The sequence below is a fragment of the Leucopleurus acutus genome, assembly GCF_964270905.1.
Source record: "Leucopleurus acutus genome assembly, chromosome: 10".
NCBI lineage: Eukaryota > Metazoa > Chordata > Mammalia > Artiodactyla > Delphinidae > Leucopleurus > Leucopleurus acutus.
The window spans coordinates 55,169,553-55,192,272 of NC_139153.1; the positions used below are offsets into that span (position 1 = coordinate 55,169,553).

The window sequence follows — 22,720 nt, forward strand, 5'->3', positions numbered from 1 at the left end:
TTAGGGTCCTTGACGAGCCTGGCAAGAGACTAAATAACTTGCCCATATTCAAAAGTAACAAGAGACAGAACCAAAAGTCAAACCGAGATCCATTAGTCTCCAAGGGAGAAGATGGTTTTCTCTATAGAATATGTTCTCCCGCCAAGTAAATTCACAGAGGAAAAAGAGCATCCCAGCCAGGAGGCTCTCAAGCAAGTGGATGTTGCACTTTTCTTTACCATCATACATGCAGCAAAAAGGAAAAACACTTGTCCTTGGGATGAGAAAAGTGATGGGGCTGTCAAAGGATGTCAACAAATATTAAGTTGTGTCTTTTCAAAATAAATTACAGGAGAAATTGTATCTTACATTCTTTTATCTCTTACATGAATTCATTGGGTTAAAATGATAACCAATTACTAAAGATGACTAGGTAACTACTTTCCTTAGAGATCTTTTATATTAGGTTAAGAGGCAATAAGCTTAAAAGAATCATGATTTTGGGACTCTGGAACAGGAGACTACCATTTCTGAAAATTAAAAAAAAATATGTGAAAACTAAAAGTATACAGTGTTCAATTAGTTATGTGTTATTGTTATTATACTGCTGTTATTATTTACTTCAACTAGCAAACCTGGAAGTCTGTAAGATGCATCCCACATGGTGGGTAGAACTCCAAAGTACAGTCCAGCTGGAAGACAGGCACTATGTGAAATTAGCAGTTCTTATGATGATAACAGAACTCCTATGTCATATCTGTGGTTAGCCTTCTGGCTCTTAAATATTATCCTTAAACTCTCCCTAAGTTCTGACAGACTCACGTGCCACTCACATATCACACAGTTCCATTCCCACAACCGTGCACACCACACATGCTGTGTATGCACATTGTTCCAACAAAACATTCATGTACTCGGTCAAACAATATACTATTTGCTAATAAAATAATGAAGCATACGTTTAGAAGCATAACCATTGCCTCTGCATTTGAAAAACAAAAGACTCACTATAAATTAAGGAATCTGTATGCTTGCTTCCAAAAAGTAATAGTGTAACTCATTTAATAGCAGTGTATTTCCTAATCATTCCACTTAAAATAGTGTTCCAGAACACATCCAGTTTTTCCACGTAAGATTAGAAAGATGAGAGGATATTTTAAACTTCATCTTTATCATTGCTATCTTCATTAGTCTTTTCTAATTCTGAGAAGATGAAAGCACTTGAATCTTGAGTTTCACTCGATATCAGGGACATTCAAAGTTGTTAAGTTTTGTTTGTTGATTGTTTATATGTTTGCTTCAGGACCTCTTTACACTCTTAACAATTATTAAAGACTCCAAAGAGCTTTTTTTTAATTTATTATTATTATTTTTTGCACTACGCGGGCCTCTCACTGTTGCGGCCTCTCCCGTTGTGGAGCACAGGCTCCAGACCCGCAGGCTCAGCGGCCATGGCTCATGGGCCTAGCCACTCCACGGCATGTGGGATCTTCCCGGACCGGGGCACAAACCCGTGTCCCCTGCATCGGCAGGCGGACTCTCAACCACTGCGCCACCAGGGAAGCCCTCCAAAGAGCTTTTGCTTACATAGGTTAAATCTATTTATAGTTACCATTTAAAAACCCAGAACTTTAGATGTTTCCTTATTAATTTATTTTAAAATACAGACGTAGAAAACAAACTTATGGTTAACCGGGGGTAAGGGGGGGCAGGGATAAATTGGGAGATTGGGACTGACATATACACACTACTATATAAAATAGATAACTAATAAGGACCTAAGATAACTAATAAGTATATAAGTATAGCACAGGGAACTCTACTCAATACTCTGTAATGGCCTATATAGGAAAAGAATCTAAAAACAGAGTGGATATAGGTATATGTATAACTGATTCACTTTGCTGTATACCTGAAACTGATACAACATTGTAAATCAACTATACTCCAATAAAAAATTTTAAAAAATCACATGATACCACAAGTGATATATTTTTATAAAAAATATTCAAAAACAAAATAAATAAACACAAGAGTGGCCTTGTTTTATATTTGTGCAAATCTCTGTAATTTTGGGCTTAATAGAAGACAGCTGGATTCTAATATCTGCTTCTGCATTCAATCTGTTGCCATATCATACATCACGTAGCCTCTGGGAAACTCAACTCTATGCTCATGAGAGAATCAGAGTGAAAAAGGCAAACAATATGCCAGTATTATGAAAATATGTTGACCTTGCAGACCACCAGAAAGGGAAAGAATCTCAGGGACCCCACAGGTCTCTGGACCACCATTTGGTTCAAATACACCACACCATCTTAAAGTTATTGCTCATAAAAAATAGTTTCAATATTTGATTTCTATGCTTTTGTGCTTTGTTAGGAATGCTTGTATTAAAACCCCATTATCTTTTATATTGGTATGATTTTGATTCTTTGGGATGTACCTTTATCAAGACACAGTGGGATCAGCTAAATCGTGCTACCCACCAGTAACCTACTCACTCACATTACACAGGATTGCAATTCTATCCACCACTACAAAGGTCTTATCAATAGTGAAACTGTCCTTGCTTTTTGCAGAGAAGCCTGATAACTATCAACAATTGCTACTTTACTTAGCGTGTGTCTAGTATGTGGATGTCCAGGTAAGTCAGGGAAACTGTGGAGATAGTATAGGGTATATCAGGATGTTCTCATCAGGAACAAAAGAACTGGGATGCAGAGAGCTCAACTCCTGTCAATCATTGTTTAAGGGCTGCCCCCATCAGTGGGATGGGACTTCCTAGATACTTCTAACTCTCATTGTGCATCAGCAAACCAGGCTCCCCCAGCCTGAGGGCAGCCCACCTAGAAAGAGAGATGTAGGTGCTGGCTGATGGAAGTCAGGCAAGCACCCTGGGAGGGCTAACATCTGCTCTAACACCAAACAGCTAGAAATCAACTTAAATTGCTGAGTCTTTTACTTTAGGACATTTCAGTCACTATTTGATCAACTTCCGGTCCGAAATAAGTCCCACTCTCAGTTCAAGAGAAAATGACCCTATTTACAGCCCCCTAATCTTGCTGCAGAACTGTAATACATCTTTGGCTGAGAAATATATTTTTGTAAATTCCCTGAAAGTATTTTAATCCTGTGAATAATAAGAAGCACTTAAATCAATACAAATTTAAGCACTTGAATAATAAGAATATACAGTTGATTCTTGAATAACACAGGTTTGGACTGGGCGGGTCCACTTATACTTGGAATTTTTTCAAGAGTAAATTTAAATACTGTAGTACTACACAATCCGAGGTTGATTGAATCCATGGATGTAGGACTGCAGATATGGAGGAACAACATATGCAGAGAACAAACTATAAGCTATACAAGGATTTTCAACTGCGAGAAGGGTTAGTGCCCCAACCCTGGGGGTTGCTCAAGGGCCAACTGTATATCGTGTTAACACTTAATAAATATTGATAATTATCTCCCTGAACTTCTACTTATGTCTCAAAACTAAGCTTTCCTATGGGACTCACCTATTCAGAGCTTTAGGGCACTCTCCATTTCATGGGACAGTGAGCCAGAATGGGGCATCATATATGCTTTAGATATAATCACCTAAAACTCAAGGCTGATATCAGCTTTATAACCTCTTTGAGCTTTTCTAAACCTTAATGATTTTTTTTTTAATAACAGCAATTACTGAAAGCAAATATTAGGGTTGAGAGTTAAGAGGTACACATTTGCATGAATTTAGATTACAGTGGTATACTTTTCCTGGCACATTTTACAGAAACAAATGGTTTGAATGATATTTGATTTCTTTAGGTCAAAAATAACGTTCTCTATACCTGCACCCCTATGTTCACAGCAGCACCATTCACAATGGCCAAGACATGGAAACAACCTTAATGTCCATTGACAGATGAATGGACAAAGAAGATGTGGTACATATATACAATGGAATACTACTCAGCCATGAAAAAGAACGAAATAATGCCATTTGCAGCAACACGGATGTAACTAGAGATTATCATACTAAGTGAAGTAAGTCAGAAAGAGAAAGACAAATACCATATGATACCACTTATATGTGGAATCTAAAATATGACACAAATGAACCTATCTACAAAATGGAAACAGACTCGTGGATATAGAGGACAGACTTGTGGCTGCCAAGGGGGAGGGGGTGAGGAGAGGGATGGAGTAGGAGTTTGGGGTTAGCAGATGCAAATTATTATACTAGGATGGATAAACAACAAGGTCCTACTATATAGCACAGGGAACTATATCCAATCTCCTGGGATAAGCCATAATGGAAAAGAATATAAAAGAGAATGTATATATGTGTATAACTCAGTTGTTTTCCTGTACAGCAGAAATTAGCACAACATTGTAAATCAACTATACTTCAATAAAAAGTGAAAATGTTCTCTGATACCTTATCACCCATCTCCAAAGACTCTCTTTTTGGATGTTTAACAGTCTTCCATTCTAATATATCTTTATGAGAAGGTATAAAGAAACTCTAAAGTCAAAATAATTAACAGGATAGTTTTTCCTGTTTAACATACAAGCCACCAAATAATATAAAGAAAGTTAAAAATACGAGAAACTAAGAAATTTCTCTAGAGGCTGTTTATAACATAATTTAGAAACAGTTTGGACGATATTCAGTTGAAATGAGTTCTATACTAGTCTATTAGTTTTATGTTACTGCTATAACAAATTAACAAAAAACATGGGGGTATATAATAATACAAATTCACTAATTTATACTACTGTAGGTCAGAAGTTTGACACACATTCCACTGGGATAAAATCATGGTGTCAACAGGGCTGAGTTCCTTCCTGGAGGTTTTAGGGGAGAATCCAATTTCTTGTTTTTTTCATATTCCAGAGGCTAGCTGCCCACATTGCTTCATCTTTAAGGCCAGCAGTGGTGGCTCAAGTCCTTCTATTGCATCCCTCTGAGCTCCTGTCCTGTCCCCTCCTCCACTTTTAAGGACCCCTGTGATTACACTGGGCCCACTCAGAATAATTTCCCTACTTTCAGGTCGGTTTATTAGCAACCTTAATTCCATCTGCAACCTTAATTCCTTTGCCGTATTCACAGGGAATGGGGATTAGGTCTTAGAGTTCTTTGGGGGAGGAGGGGCATGATTCTGCCTATCACAAGTAGATATTGACTCATTTAACAAATAATTATTGGTACTCTTCTGTGACAGGCTTTGGGTTAGATGCTTGAAACATGAACACCAAGGTGCAGTCTTTACATTCAAATAGTTTATGAGTTGTTTGAGGAAAAGGGAAAGATAAACATTAAAGTTTTTTCTTAGAAAAATATACAATCTAATTGGATAAATATGTCTTTGAAATATATGAATTCTAAAAAAAGATCAAAAACATGCCAATATCCTTTGAAAGATTTCTTCTTCTGTAATGAAAAATGACTAAAATAATAAATAAACTAATTGATTCATCATTCATAGGCTTAAAGAGGTAAGAAATCAGAGGAAACAGTTATAAGATAAATGATGGCTGGTTCAGAGCTCTCAATGAGCATTTTCATTTATATTCCTCTTAAAATATTTTCTTAAACTTTGCAGACTTTTCATTCTAAAAAGTTAGATCATAAATAGTGAGCTGTGTACATGGCAGGCTTCTTGATAATGACGAGGAGAGAGTGGCGAGAATTTAATTCAGGCTACTATCTATTTATCCAAAAATTGGTTAGAATGTATTTTTAAATCAGTCCTATTAAATGAAACTCTAGATGTGGAAATGCACTAAGCACTTAATTGTTCAGAGCTTGGTTTCTATGACTTGTGTCTTAATTGGTCTTAAGCTACTCAAACCTCTTTGCTTGCTAATAGGACTCATTCGGACAGACACTCATGGTTTAACTACTCATTAGCAATGCTGACAGAAGGCAAAGCCCAACATCATTTTAGGAATAAAACTAAGGCTTTGTAATTTATTTTGTAAGTTATTTTTTTGGCTGCGCTGTGTGGCATGTGATATTCTAGTTCCCCAACTAGGGATGGAACCTGGGTGCCCTGCAGTCGAAGCGCAAAGTCCTAACCACTGGACCGCCAGGGAATTCCCTTGTAAGTCTTTACTGTGAAATCTTCAATGCAGAAATTTTTTTTTTTAACATCTTTATTGGGGTATAATTGCTTTACAATGGTGTGTTAGTTTCTGCTTTATAACAAAGTGAATCAGTCATACATAAACATATGTTCCCATATGTCTTCCCTGTTGCGTCTCCCTCCCTCCCACCCTCCCTATCCCACCCCTCCAGGCTGTCACAAAGCACCAAGCCAATATCCCTGTGCCATGCGGCTGCTTCCCACTAGCTATCTACCTTACTACGTTTGTTAGTGTGTATATGCCCATGACTCTCTCTCGCCCTGTCACAGCTCACCCTTCCCCCTCCCCATAACCTCAAGTCCGTTCTCTAGGAGGTCTGCGTCTTTATTCCTGCTTTACCCCTAGGTTCTTCATGACATTTTTTTTTCTTAAATTCCATATATATGTGTTAGCATACGGTATTTGTCTTTTTCTTTTTGACTTACTTCACTCTGTATGACAGACTCTAGGTCTATCCACCTCATTACAAATAGCTCAATTTCGTTTCTTTTTATGGCTGAGTAATATTCCATTGTATATATGTGCCACATCTTCTTTATCCATTCATCCGATGACGGGCACTTAGGTTGTTTCCATCTCCGGGCTATTGTAAATAGAGCTGCAACGAACATTTTGGTACATGACTCTTTTTGAATTTTGGTTTTCTCAGGGTATATGCCCAGTAGTGGGATTGCTGGGTCATATGGTAGTTCTATTTGTAGTTTTTTAAGGAACCTCCATACTGTTCTCCATAGTGGCTGAACCAATTCACATTCCCACCAGCAGTGCAAGAGTGTTCCCTTTTCTCCACACCCTCTCCAGCATTTATTGTTTCTAGATTTTTTGATGATGGCCATTCTGACTGGTGTGAGATGATATCTCATTGTAGTTTTGATTTGCATTTCTCTAATGATTAATGATGTTGAGCATTCTTTCATGTGTTTGTTGGCAGTCTGTATATCTTCTTTGGAGAAATGTCTATTTAGGTCTTCTGCCCATTTTTGGATTGGGTTGTTTGTTTTCTTGTTATTGAGCTGCATGAGCTGCTTGTAAATTTTGGAGATTAATCCTTTGTCAGTTGCTTCATTTGCAAATATTTTCTCCCATTCTGAGGGTTGTCTTTTGGTCCTGTTTATGGTTTCCTTTGCTGTGCAAAAGCTTTGAAGTTTCATTAGGTCCCATTTGTTTATTTTTGTTTTTATTTCCATTACTCTAGGAGGTGCGTCAGAAAGGATCTTGCTGTGATTTATGTCATAGAGTGTTCTGCCTATGTTTTCCTCTAAGAGTTTGATAGTTTCTGGCCTTACATTTAGGTCTTTAATCCATTTTGAGCTTATTTTTGTGTATGGTGTTAGGGAGTGATCTAATCTCATACTTTTACATGTACCTGTCCAGTTTTCCCAGCACCACTTATTGAAGAGGCTGTCCTTTCTCCATTGTACATTACTGCCACCTTTATCAAAGATAAGGTGTCCATATGTGCATGGGTTTATCTCTGGGCTTTCTATCCTGTTCCATTGATCTATCTTTCTGTTTTTGTGCCAGTACCATACCGTCTTGATAACTGTAGCTTTGTAGTATAGTCTGAAGTCAGGGAGCCTGATTCCTCCAGTTCCTTCTTTCGTTCTCAAGATTTGCTTTGGCTATTTTGTGTTTCCATACAAATTGTGAAATTTTTTGTTCTAGTTCTGTGAAAATTGCCAGTGGTAGTTTGATAGGGATTGCATTGAATCTATAGATTGCTTTGGGTAGTAGAGTCATTTTCACAATGTTGATTCTTCCAATCCAAGAACATGGTATATCTCTCCATCTATTTGTATCATCTTTAATGTCTTTCATCAGTGTCTTATAATTTTCTGCATACAGGTCTTTTGTCTCCTTAGGTAGGTTTATTCCTAGATAATGCAGAAATTTTTGAAGACCTGAAAGGAGTTATTATTTTACATAAAAATAGACGAAGATGGTTCGTGATTCTGGAGATGTATAGAAAACCTCTTCATCCCTCTTCTCAGCTCCATGAAATTTTGATTAAAAAAAATCAGATTCTGGAGCCAAGTGCAGACTCTAGACAAATTCTGCTACTATTCATTGGTGCTTATACATAATTATAGAAAATATATGGCCAGCAAAACATATTGTCCATATCATATTGATTAAACACTACATATTGTATTATATATCATATTATAATAGGAATAATAAGCCAATGCAGTACTTCCTATAGGCAGAGAGAAGTGACTTTATGCCAAAAGGAATAAAAGCATAGACCAAGAAACTCTCTTTTCTGTTTATTCTCAAGATAGTCACATTTTTATGTGAAAAAAGAAAAAAAGAAAAGTACAACATAGTAATAGTGCCTAACTAGATCCAGTGGCAAGAAGTTAAGATCTAGACATTATTTCAACATACATCAGGCAATATTATTTTCTGTGTCAGAAAGCAGAATTCATCATTGTCCCATTCAAGAATGAGTTCTTTAAAGAAATAACAATTTGATTACCAGCATAACACCTTGGAAAGCAGTCCTGGAAAATGAGGCTTTTAAAAAAGCAACTAGAATCTTTCTCAATCAAATTAAGTTTCTTTTTCTTGTGAATATGTAGCTCTCTCTCTCTGTATATTTAGATATACAAATGTGTTGTAGAGAATTTTTGTCAGAAATTAAGAAAAGATTTAAAGATTTCTCTCAATGTTTTCCTCCAAGTTTGTTGATGACACAGAAGGTGGGCATCCCCCATACATCCTCAGGAATTCCATTAAAAACAAATATAAGTATGAGGGTTATTCAATTCGTGGAATTGTGCATCAACTTCAAAGAACATTTACTGAGAATCTACACTGAGCTAAACAATAGCACGTGAAGCAACAACAATAATAAAAACAAATAAAACAACTAAACAAAACCCTGGTTCAGAAAACTCAGAATCAAATACATAAACAAAAAATCACTCTTCACCCTCCCTAACCTTCTCCTATGAAGATTAGAACTTTAGGGAAGATCAAGGGAAGAGTGAAGGTTAGTGAGGAAATCTACAACATTGTTGAAAACCCTCCCAACATACTAATCAGAAGGCCCAGTTGTTCAACTAAAGAGCATTTCACTTCCATCAACTCCAGATGTTCCCACACTGGACCCATTATCAACGGCCACCATTCTACTTTTATCCAAGACCAAAATCTCACAAATTCTCTTCTCTGTGTCATGATTTTCTATGCCCACCACTCACCTTCACTTTGCTGGCATTATGACTATTTCCTGGGCCCTCATTCTCTCCCCATTTTCATCAATGACCCACCTCTTCATGTCTGCAGTTTTTCAAAGGTCAGCCACATCATGGTGGCACTTCATCCTCATTGTCTTCCACATCTCTCTTGCTAACTTTAAACTCTGACTGCCATCTGTATAGGATCACTACTATTCACCTTTATCATCCATAATACATGGTTCATAAATGCTACTATAAATGTTTAAAATAAAGTAATGAAAACAATATATTCGGTCAATGAAATTCACTTCACTACTTAAGCTGTATCTCCTTTCTTCCTCTATGGCCAGAAGTTTTAAATCAAAACATAATTCTCTACCACAATTGCTGGATCACCCTCCTTAATTTGAGTTCCCCCAAATCAGAGCCTGGAACAAGATAGTTTAATTGGGAGCTGAGGCCAGGAAGCAGAAACATAATAGGGAAGGAAAAGAAAGGGAAGAAAGAAAAGCCAATAAAAGGTGCCTCACTGAGCTTGTTACCATTGTGGGAAACTCCTAAAATCTGCTGACTCTCATTTCCCATTGATTGAGAGTTGTACTAGGGAGTGATAACTCCCCCAAACCTTGCAGAAAACCTATATCAGGTTGAGTGAGGTTTTATAGATTTTTAGATTTTATAGATTTTCCCTGAATTACAAAAGTGGAGAGATTTGCTGGATGCTTGATGTGGGACGCTTCCTGGATGCACCCCTCTTCCTCAGCTGTTATCACAGGCAGAGGAGGGCTATAGCACAGGACTCAAAACCCATTCCAATCATGTTTAATCTCCTGAAGATGATCCCCTGTACCTTCTCTATCTGGCCTCTCACTATCCAGATTTCAAAATGTAATAATCTCTGTCACTACCTTCACCGTATCAGGTATGGCTCCATAGAAAGGCTGAGAAATGATTGGCCAAGAACATAGACTTCACAGCCTCTAAGACTCTATTGGCTATGAAGTGGTCAGTTTGCTCTGTGAAATTCACTAATAATACTCCAGCAGTGTTTCATCATGAAGCAACCAACTATGTGTTTGGTAGATAGAAATAATCTAGAAAGCATCACTGACATTAAAGATGAAGAGCTCAACAGAAAGTACCTCCTAAGTATTGCAAAAATCCTCTTATTAACGAGAAATCTAAGGCAACGCCCAGTTGGGGATCAAGATGTTTGCAAAGTTTATTATGCAAATGATGCTTTAGTTTCACAAAGAAGAAAAACTCAGAGTTAGGCAGTGCTTCTCATGAGTAGAATCAGAGATATATTTTTACTAAACTGTACACGATAATACTTTTCTATTTGCTGTCTTTTACTCAACTATAGTTGCATTTGTGACTTATCAGACTGGTACCACTGAGGAAACACTGCTTGTGAGAGTTGGCAACATTTTCCCTGATAAAAATGTGTCTGTTGCTCACATATTCAGAATTGTAATCTAAATTTCATTTTAGTACATTGTTGATACATTACTCTGAGGGAAGTTTGAAATTTATGCAAACAACATTAATTTTTTCCCTTTTCTTTAAAAAATTATCAGACTGTAAATATTTTTCCTTGAATGCTCCCCTAAATACACATACACATCCAAAATCCTATACAGTTTTTATTTACATAAACATACAATAGTAAAATTATATATCAAAGGATCAGGGACTTCCCTGGTGGCGCAGTGGTTAAGAATCCGCCAGCCAGTGCAGGGGACACGGGTTTGAGCCCTGGTCCAGGAAGATCCCACATGCTGCGGAGCAACTAAGCCCGTGCACCACAACTACTGAGCCTGCATTCTAGAGCCCGTGAGCCACAACTACTCAAGCCCACGCACCTAGAGCCTGTGCTCCTCAACAAGAGAAGCTACCACAATGAGAAGCCTGCGTACCACAATGAAGAGTAGCCCCTGCTCACCACAACTAGAGAAAGACCACGCGCAGCAACAAAGACCCAACGCAGCCAAAAATGAATTTAAAAAAAAAAAAAAGGATCAAGAAGGCACACAGTTTTATTTTACTGATTAGGAAAACATGATTCATCTGTCCAAATTTCTGTTGATCAGAAGATTTGCTAAAATTGAAAAGATCCCCAAATAGGGTGAGGTCTCTCTCAACCCTTCCCTACTTCTTGGAGTTCAACTGGGATTAGATATAATTATCCAAAGAGTAATAAAATCATACTAAAAGTGGGTTATTCCATTGTCTTCTGAAAAGACTGCTCCACTGATAAGAACGTGTGCTTACAGGCAAAAGCTTAGTTTAAGAGCAAAACGTGATTTCTTTTTCCTCAAAGCAGTCTGAATGTTCTGCTTGTCAATACATGTTCTTAGATGCCGAAGCCTTTGCACGTGGTGCTCCCGGGCTCTTTGAACGTGAGCTTTTCTAGTTCATGCCCTACAGATCCCTGAAGTGCCCAGGAACTTACCCTTTCTGCTAGAGGTTTTAAAATGGAACGCTTTGGGTCTGCACAAGTTGCTGTGCAATTTGTTTTGGAACAAAGAAATGTCTGGGGTCAGGCAAGCAAGCAACTAATGATGCTTCATTTTGTCCAGAAAACATCAAGATCAATATGTACGACATGCGACATTTATGGAACAGTGTTTTCTTTTCCCTCTAGGGGAGGGAGAAAATACCGGATGATCCCTTTCTGCAGAGCAATGACATGACTGACGCTATTTAACATGTCTTTGGCCACTGCTTCCCACCTGCTGGTAGCAACACAGCCACATGGTCTTAGTTAATTTCCTGTACCTCACATACCAGAATTCAAATAATTAGATTTTCTTTGATGTATATCTAGCTTCAATGATCCAGGTAGCCAAAATCTGGGGACAACGTTATAATTCAAAGTGAACAGAGCTAGTTCTGGGAGGCTGTAATAGGCATTAACAATCCATGATGTATTCATTAAAATTAAATCTGTTATGAACAAATAGGAGGAACTCAGAGAGAGAAAGCCTGATCAATGTCGGAGTTTTGGGTTGATGTAGATTTTTATCTTGTTCTTCTATAGAAATGACACAGGATGGGATTTGGAAACTAGATCATCATCTCAGGAAAATAATGAACTTTGCATTTACTTTAAGAGGAATCACTGTCAAGAGTGACAGAACAAAAATGGCACATTTCCCCAAGTTATCTCTAATGAAGAAGGAAGGGATGTGAATATGGTACCGATTTCTCTCTGCTTGCTTAGAGGGAGGTTAGAAGCAAGGCTCACTCTTTTCCACAGCTGTCTTAGGGTCTGAAAGATCTTAGGTCATTTTTGGATCCTTGTGGGTCTCTCGTTCACACAACCTTAAAGCACTGCATTGAAACCATCCATGTGCTGTTCTAAAACCCCACAAATTTCTGAATTCAAAATGCCAAATCTTGATAAAGTGAAACACTGAGGTTTTTACAATTTTTTAAAGTTCTATTTTAATTGCAAGTGGTCAGATCAATTATAGATGATTTTAATTAGCACCCACAAGCAAGGACCATCTCTCTAAAGCTACATTAGTATTTAAAAAGTTAGGAATTCATCAATTCTTTTGAAAATATCAAAGGATTCACTAGATGTCAGGGCTCATTGTGACATCCTACTCACATGCCTCAAGATGGAACAGAAAATAGAACTAAGGTATGAGTTTCTGAAAATAAGACTTCAACCATCTACAAGAAATAAGCAATGAGGACCAAGAAAGGCAAACAGCATGCACGCAAATTTAATTATCCCTGTCGTGACGGAGTAAATGAACCCAGCAGTCATTTTACTTCAGTGATTTCCAAAATACCAGCCTCTTGCATTATGTCATTTTACTCCACACCAAATTTAAATATCAAAAATTATGTATCTTTAGGTTGCTTCCATGTCCTGGCTATTGTAAACAGTGCTGCAATGAATGTTGGGGTGCATGTGCCTTTTCGAATTATTGTTTTCTCTGGATACAACCTAAATATCCATTGAAAGATGAATGGATAAAGAAGATGTGGTACGTATATACAATGGAATACTACTCAGCCATAAAAAAGGATGAAATAATGCCATTTGCAGCAACATGGATGGACCTAGAGATGATCATACTAAGTGAAGTAAGCCAGAGAGAGAAAGACAAATATAATATGATATCATTTATATGTGGAATCTAAAAAAAAATGATATAAATGAACTTATTTACAAAACAGAAACAGACTCACAGACATAGAAAACAAACTTACGGTTACCAAAAGGGAAGGGGGAGGGATAAATTAGGAGTTAGATTAACATATACACACTACATGCTATATCTATATGTTTGTATCTATATATAAAATAGATAACAAACAAGGACCTACTGTATAACACAGGGAACTATACTCAATATTTTGTAATAACCTATAAGGAAAAAGAATCTGTAAAGAATATAAATATGTATGAATATATATATATGTAAAAGAATATATATAACTGAATCACTTTGCTGTATACCTGAACTAATATAACATTGTAAATCCACTATACTTCACTAAAAAAATTATATTATGTCTTTGGTTAGCATTTGAAGCCTTTATTAAACTCTATTTGACTTCCAAGGTAAGCATAAATAAGTAAATTCAAGTATTGATGATGATCGATATTGTATATTCAATTCTATTATGTTGAAGGCTAATCTCAGAAGCATAAAGTTGTATCTCTTAAGAGTTTTTAACTGAGTGTAATTATTCTGCCTCTCATGGTCCCACGAGATAAAAGTGAGAGAGAAACCCATAACTAAGTTCTTGCTATTCACAATGTTTTCATTGGGTTGTAGCTATGATATTAGATAGGTTAATATCACAGCCTGCTTATTCAAGAAAGGATGCTCAGATCTTTGGGGGACTTGTAGTAACTTTATTTGTCCTTAGCATTAAATTCTATCAGTCAGCTGTATGTTCTATGGGTTAACCTAAAACAATTTCAAATCAATCAGGTCAAGAAGGATTTCACTGTCTTTTTCCAAAAAGGAAGAATCATAAAAAACTGAGACTTGTATTAAAACTTCAATCAACAATAATTTCCACCTATTTTGTTCATAACCATGTAATTCACATCTAGTTTGAATGCCTTCTATATAGGTAGCCATCTGTTGGATTAAAATAAGATGAATAAGGGGAAAATCCTTTAACAATGCAATTCCTTTACTCAGTGATGGGTCTGAGCAGAGTGTCTTAAAATGTCCTTTATGCTAAAAGAAAAAAAAAAAAGTATTTCTCTTAAAATGCAAGGGCAGCTGACATGCTGAGATGAAAACTGCTAACTCTTTTCTCAACAACACCATATGTCTCCAATTGGATCATAATGCAGCCGGTTCTCAAGGGAATGTCACACATGGAAACTAACCAAATTGAGGTACAACTTCACTGCCGGCTAGTGATTAACCAGGGGCCCTACTTTGGGATTTTCCAGATCATCCAAGTGTCAGTCTGAAGGGCCTTTCTCCTTTCCCAGCATCCTCCCAAAACTGAGTGAGTCATGAAAGGAACCTGATCCCGCCACAAAAATATTTCTCTTTTTGTTCAGACTTCCTTTTCTATATAACCTCAATATATTTTAAGGAACCAAAATGCTCAACCCCTGAACTCTTTAGCCATGGGTTTTAAATAGTAGATACTTCATGTAGCAAACACTACAGAGAGGCAGCTTAAAATCATCAAAAGGAAAAATATTGTAAGACTGAAGAATTTCACATTTTTTCTCCTGAGAACCACGGAAAATCGAAAAGCAACAAATAAACCAACGTGTATAGTCAGATATTTCCTTATCTATTTGTTATAACTTTAGAACTTCACTCAACCTTTAATATTTTTATGCATGAGTAAGATATATTTTTTCTTCCAGTTTTATTGACATATGAGTAAGATATATTTTTTAATTTACTCACTTAATATTCAATACTTTTCATATATACTACTTCCAAATTAATATCATGTTGAGGTATTTCTAGCTCATATCCTGATACATGTGATATAGTCAATTCTTTTACATTGACTATAATTCTTAATAGCATAAAGTTATACCATCTTTTAACACATGTCAAATCTTAAGAATTTTGCCTTTGGAAATGTGAAATGCCCTGAGGTAGCCTAGATTGGTGCTTCCTAGACTATCTCTGATGCATGGACAGCTTAAAATAAATTCAATGTGCATTTGATATTTTTGTAAAATATGAAGTTATGCACTAAGATTTCATGATAGTGTCATATTGCTATAAAAGTTTCTAAATGCTTACTCTCCTTTTCTGTACTCTTCTTGTCATGGACTGGTAAGAAATGTCTGTCAACTGGCCTCAATCTATGGATGCCACTGTCATTTTATTTATAATATATCACTGTTTAGATATGTTACAAATCAGAAATCAGGATACCAATATTAATGATAGGAGTCACAAACTTTCTTCACTTCGAGTGCATTTTAACCTATTCTTTGCTATGTTTTTCATCTAATTCACTTTAGGGAATTAGCAGCAGAGATTCAAAAGACAGGCCAAAGAACAATCACTAAGAAACTTTTGGTAGTTTTGAGAAAGATGCGTTGTTACATACTATTAAAAAATACATATTTTTAAAGGCAAAAATTTCCCTCCCAGTGGCCAACCATGGGCTTTACTATATACTCATTCTGATAACAGCAATGAGCCTAGATATTATTTAATGATTACTTTATGGTATTTCTTACCTGGGATGCCTGGTGGTGTTTTCAGATATTTTCCATTAAAATGTTGAATTACCACTTCACATTTTTCAGTAGACTCCATTCTGGGAAAAGAAGTAAACAGGGGATCATATGCTTTCATGAAGTTGTACATATCCAGGAAAAATAAATTAAAAAGAAAAGGAAATTAAGAAAACCATAGAAAAGCTTGATTTCAGAATTTTACCAGAACCGCCAACTGTTGCCATGACCACCATGACCAGGTGGATAGAACATCACAAACTCATCACTACTAAGAGCATCACTTACTCTACTAAATGTTGCCACCATGGACGGCGCTGTGCAGAGTCATCACCCAGACGTAATCCTGAGGCATTATCTTACTTAATCCATACAGCAATGCTTGGCACTTGAAAGTGCTCAATAAATGTGTGTTGAATGTCTGAGTTAGCAAACCAGAGAGGCAGGTCTCGTTATTGCCTTTCACACTAGTGAGGGCAGCAAGGCTTAGTGAGATGAACCACCTTGGCAGTTAAGTGGCAGAGGCGGGCTTTTAGCTGAGGCCTGGGTGACACCAACCTGCACAGGAACGACTAAGCTGTACCTCAAGGGTCTCCACAAAACAAGGGGAGGGGATGCATTGCGTTTAAACAACTGGCGGCCTACAGGAGAGATTCACGCAGCGGTGTTGTCATCAGCATCATGACGGCTTTATTGAAAACCCACTGGGTGAGAGACAGAAGGGAGTTATTTGGGGTCCCAAATGTGGGAGGAGAACATATATACACAAACCTCAGGTCCTGAACTTTCTTAATTTTCAATTTCAGACAATCTTCTATTTTTTCAAACTAGGTATCAATATTCCTAGACTGGGTTTCTTGTGCCAAGTTTTGGCATCTCAGATACAAGCTAATGAATAACATTCGGGGCCATAGCATCATACTGCCAACATTAGCAGTGTTGCTGTCTCCTAAGTAGAACAGTATCAGCAACATTTTCTAAATAGTAACTATATCTGGACTTTATTATTTTGTAAAACAGGGTGTGGAAGATAAAAATTAAAGGGTCAACTGTGATCAAAAGAAATTAATTCCCACAAACGGTACACTAGAGGAAAAACGGACTTAAGAAATGGCACACATACATATAAAAGAATGTGTATGAAATGTGTGAAATTTTTTGTCTAAAAGGCAAAGTGTATAATTTTGGATTTTCTGCTCTGTTATTAATATGAACTTTCTTGGAATGGAGCCCTTTGACACAATTTGTAAAACTTTCTTACATCCAAATTTTATGTGTGTTTTCATATTCATATTACATGCAGAGAAAAAAAGAAAAGGAAAAAAAATATATAAGCAAATGCCAAATAAGTTATATATTTATTACACCTAGAGGAATTCAAATGTGAGAGGAATTGCAGAAGCCAGGAAAACTCTGAGAAGTGGGCACAGGAGGACAGAAAGGCCTTTGCAGAAGTAACTAGGGTAGGGGACAGGCTGGGAGGGGGCAGGCTGTGTCCTTGTAGATGGGGTAGAGTGAGTAGAGCACTGTGGCCCAGTGGAAGGTTCACTCAGGGAAACTCTTGGAGATAAGCTGAGGGGTGCAGGCAAGAGCATCTGAGTTACCAGGTTAAGAAATTTTTTTTTTTATTGAAGTATAGTTGATTTACTATGTTGTGTTAGTTTCAGGTGTACAGCAAAGTGATTCAGTTATACATACATATATATCTATTTTTTTTCAGATTCTTTTCCCTTATAGGTTATTACAAAATATTGAGTAGAGTTCCCTGTGCTACACATTAGGTTCTTGTTGGTTACCTATTTTATATATAATAGCGTGTGTATGCCAATCCCAAGCTCCTGATTTATCCCTACCCCCATGTTTCTCCTTTGGTAACCATAAGTCTGTTTCCTAAGTCTGTGAGTCTTTCTGTTTTGTAAATAAGTTCATTTGTATCATTTTTGTTTTTAGATTCCACATATAAGTGATATCATATATTTGTCTTTCTCTGTCTGATTTACTTCAGTTAGTATGATAATCTCTAGGTCCATCTGTGTTGCTGCAAATGGCACTATTTCATTCCTTTTTATGGCTGAGTAATATTCCATTGTGTATGTATATACCACATCTTCTTTATCCATTCATCTGTCGATCGACATTTAGGTTGCTTCGATGTCTTGGCTACTGTAAATAGTGCTATGAACACTGGGATATATGTATCTTTTCAAATTACGGTTTGCTCCAGATATATGCCCAGGAGTGGGATTGCAGAATCATATGGTAGCTCTATTTGAAGATGGTTTCAAAAGCACGTTCCATCTGGGGAGCTATAATTACCTTATGACTCAAAACAAAACATTTTCCAATGTACATTCCTAGGAAGCATGGGAAAGACGCACATTTTTCCTGCATTGATAAGATGGTGAAGCAGAGCAGGACCAATGTCAGGGGTATGCATGCAGTACCAGAGCCCTGTGCTTAGAAAAATCTTGCACTTGATTTAAAGTTCTGCTGTCACCATCCTGACATTCTTAATACGTTTTAAACAAGGGGTCTTGTATTTTTAATTTTCACTAGATCCCACAAATTACATAGCTGGTCCTGATATGACAAGAAAGCACAGGAAACTAATCTGACGTTAATAGGTTAATGTTCATTTATTAGATGCCCATTGGATCGACATAGTGTTATTCTGAAGAACATCTGAAGAGTGACTCACTTTTGTGTCGAAATGCAAAACTAAAACTCTTTAAGCTTAATAATACCCACTTTTAATAAATAAAAATAAAAACAAAAATAACATTTTATTCACTGATTAATCACAAATTCCCCCAAATCAGAGGATATTTGGATTAGAAAGATAAGATGAATCATTTCCCATTCCAAATATTGAGGAGCAGCTAACTCCTTCACATTTTCTTTCCAGAGGAATCTTTTACATCTTCCAACTTGTTATTTTTTAATTAAAAAAAATAAATTTATTTATTTACTTCTGGCTGCATTGGGTTTTTGTTGTGGTGTGCGGGCTTCTCATTGCGATGGCTCCTCTTGTTGTGGAACATGGACTCTAGGCACGTGGGCTTCAGTAGTTGTGGCACGTGGGCTCCAGTAGTTGTGGCACGCAGGCTCAGTAGTTGTGGCTCGCGGGTTCTAGAGCACAGGCTCAGTAGTTGTGGCGCATGGGCTTCGTTGCTCCACGGCTTGTGGAAATCTTCCTGGACCAGCGCGTGAACCCGTGTCCCCTGCATTGGCAGGTGGATTCTTAACCACTGCGGCACCAGGGAAATCCCTTAATTTTTTTTTAACTAGGGAACTTCCATTTCTAGGAACAAAAGAATTCAAATTCTGCTCTTTCTCTTCTCCCACAGGACCCACTATCCATTGTCTCTTAGGGAAGATAACCTTCCCTCCTAGCAGAGACATGAATGGGAGAGGAAATGTGCATCCTTAATTACTACAGATGTTGCTTTATGGAATTTTGATTCCAGGAGAGCTATGGAATTAAAAGCTTATGCCCCAGGGCCCCCTCCCTGTTCAGTCGCTCTCTGGGTACTCATCTAGATAAAAGGCAGTTAAGAATCTAAAGCTTGCTTGCCAGAGTCCTACAAATCAAATCCTTCCCCTTTTGTCTTTAAAACGACACGGAATTCTAAACGCACACTGAAACTGGATGGGGGATAGCGTGTGTGTGCTTGGTGGCTTCATCTCATCCATCCACCTAAAACATTTTTGTCCTGGTTTGAAAGCCTCATATCTTCCCTTTTGGATTCTAGTACGATCATCTTTTGTTAAGACTGGTTTACAGCCCCACCAAGCCCAGTGGGGGCCATTTCTGTGAACACCAGACAGCAGCGTAGAGTGTTCACTCTGGCTTCATTCAGATTTAACTAAGTATATGTCTGCAGGAGCCTTTAGAGACTCTCATCTCTGAAAGAATAAATGCAATAAAAGTCTGTTTTCTGTAGCTGCCAGTGCTTAGTGTCAAACCATGTTATGTGGCACCACCCAGCAGTGACAATTTCATTTTAATACACAGGGCACATTTTAACAAGGCCAAGCCATCCCAGCAAAGAGGGAGATGGAGGAGCTGCCGAGGGGAAAGGCTCAGAGTGAGACCCATGGAACTCTGGGGGAGACTGCATTTGAATGGCCACCTTAGCAAGAATGTGACCATTTTCTTCTCCAGTTTCACAATTAGCCTATTTGAAATGCCAGCCCAAGCTATCTGCAATCTGGCATGCGCTCCACTTGAAACTGACACTAATATTATCAAGTGGGTCTGAAAAGGCAGCGTGCCAGACAAAGCTCCCTTTCCATGGCCCCTTCAGATGGGCCACTGAATCCCTACAACTGCACTCATTCTTTCTAGGCAGTACCTGAACCCTCTCACATCCCTCAGAAGAGCTCGTGTGCCTGGCCAACCATTCACCCAACAATGCGATGCATTAATTAGGTTCCTACAACGCTCCAATCATTGTATAAAGTCTCAGGGTTTTCTGTTAGGTCTGATGTTTAAATACAAACGTGCATTAAAGGTCCTGTTTGACATTCTTTCTTGTCTCCGTGCCTAGGAACCTGGCTTCAGTCATTCGAAACGCGCCACTGAATTGTGATTTAGAGAACATTTCTTTTTTACAACAGCTACTAATAGGTGCTAGTTTCATAGCCAATACAATCCCCATGGGCAAATTACACCAGATGAGAGCCTGATCCAATACCGGGAGAATGTTCTGGGTCAGACTTAACACACAGAGGTGGCAAAGTATTGTGTACAACGATTTGCAGCCTACCTGTCTCACCTCCATGGAGAACCTCTCAGTTTATGATCTTAAATCAATAAGCATGATTACTCACATAGTTAAAACAAATCCACCCTGTCATTTATGATGCTTAATGAAAGGTTTCCACTATTGTGAAATTTCTGTGGTTTTGCAATCACAGGCTCCGTACAAATTATTGGCAACTTAGAACATACAGCTTTGCAAGCCATTCATCCTCGCTTCCGGTAAGATTTGCTGAAAGTGTCAACATGAAAAGATTTTGTAAAAAACAAATTATGTCATTGGCTTCGTAATCCATGGTAACAGAAGGAATAATAGTGAATTTCAGCAAGAAAGAGGAGTGAAGGAGTTGAATTTTCTCAGTTTTTGCAATTTGTTTTCTTCCTGCAAGGTGCTTGCCATCTTTAGGAGACAAGTGTCATAAATGCAAAATAGGGCCGTAGACTGGCCTTCCTACCACCTCCCTTTGCAGAAACTCTGACATTTTGGTGGCCCCTTGCTTAGCACTGAAGCACATTCCTCTTATGAAATGGAGCTATGGACAATATTTGGTTCATGAAAACCCACTCCAAAACTTTAGAATCACATATATTCAGGACTGGAAATACCAACTTCTACATGGTACAGAGGAAGAAAATAACACCAGAAAGCAGTGGCTTCTCTAAAGTTGAGTTGGTGGAGAAGCCTGCAATGGAACCTTTGTCCGTGGACGCTGAGTTCGTTGGCTTGTTTGGAAGGGATGGGGCTCCACTGCGGGCCTCCTGTCATCACTCCTGATTTCCTGCCCTGATCTGCTTTCATCTGTGCTGAAGCTGGATGGGGCCAGCCATCTCCATTTCATTCAGCCATGATTAACTAGAGTAGGTGTTCTCAGAAATGGAGATTATACCCTGATATGATATAACAAGAAGGGCACTTCACCTGTGTGGTATTCTTTCCAGAACTTAGACATAACATGGATCCCATCGTGAAATAAACATCGAAAAAGGCAGACCTGGAGACATTTTCCAGGATACCTGGCTGGGACTACTCATGGAAAACAAGGGAAGTCTGAGATACTGTCAGAGACCAGAGCAAACTGATGAGAAAAACCACCAAATGCAAAATGGTACCAGGGATTGGATTCTGGAACAAAAAGAGGATATCAATGGAAAAATTGGTGAAATTCCAATAAAGTCTGGAGTTTGGTTAATAATAATGTACTGATGTCAGTTTCTTAATTCTGACAAATATGTCATGGTAATGTGAAGGGTTAACAATGGGGAAAACTGGATGTAGGGTGTACAAAACCTGTGTATTACCTTTGTAACTTTTCTGTAAAACTAAACTTATTCCAAAATAAAAAAGTTTATTTTTAAAATGATGGTACATTAAAATTATCAGGGAGCTATTTTTTAAAAATACCAGTGTCTGGGCCCCAGCTCAGGAGATTCTGACTTAATTGCTTTAGCATGAAGTCTAGGCACATATTTTTGAAAGCTGCCGAGGTGATGCCAGTGTGCAGTCAGGGTTGAAAACCACTGTTCTGGAGTTCTCTGTCAGGTGCCCCAAACTGGAAACCATGGGCCAAATCCAGCCTTCACGAATGTTTTGCTTGGGCTGCAAAGAGTTTTTGAAAAATTTGAAATGGTTGTCAACATTTAGAGATTGGGAGACTTCACATGAAAAGTTGAATTTCTGATTCCTCTTGAAAGATGCGATGAAAGACGAGATAAGGTGTTTTCTGCATGGCAACTATGGTATAACAAAAATAAATTTGGTCTCTGTCCTTGGTTCCTAGCACAGAACTCCTAAAACTCTGGGGATTTCCCGAGTGAAAGGAACGTCTTCTGTTATTTGTAATGGATCACTTTTGACTATACCTGAGTTTCTGTTAATGAGGTGATTCAAGGTGAGACCACTAGATAGCTTCAGAATAGGGCTGGTCACCAGAAAGACCAAAGAATTAGAGG

At 37.8% G+C, this 22,720-nt stretch overlaps 1 protein-coding gene across 1 annotated transcript in view; it reads right to left on the reverse strand.

The window, feature by feature from the left end:
- The window catches only part of RBMS3 (RNA binding motif single stranded interacting protein 3), a gene marked incomplete at its 3' end in the record, with an annotated part of 695,122 nt that overhangs the window by 187,387 nt on the left and 485,015 nt on the right, over positions 1-22,720 (reverse strand). The window contains exon 6 of the mRNA XM_082848397.1: positions 16,012-16,091. Within this exon, the coding sequence (XP_082704523.1) occupies positions 16,012-16,091 (80 nt within the window). The remainder of the gene's footprint in view (positions 1-16,011; positions 16,092-22,720) is intronic.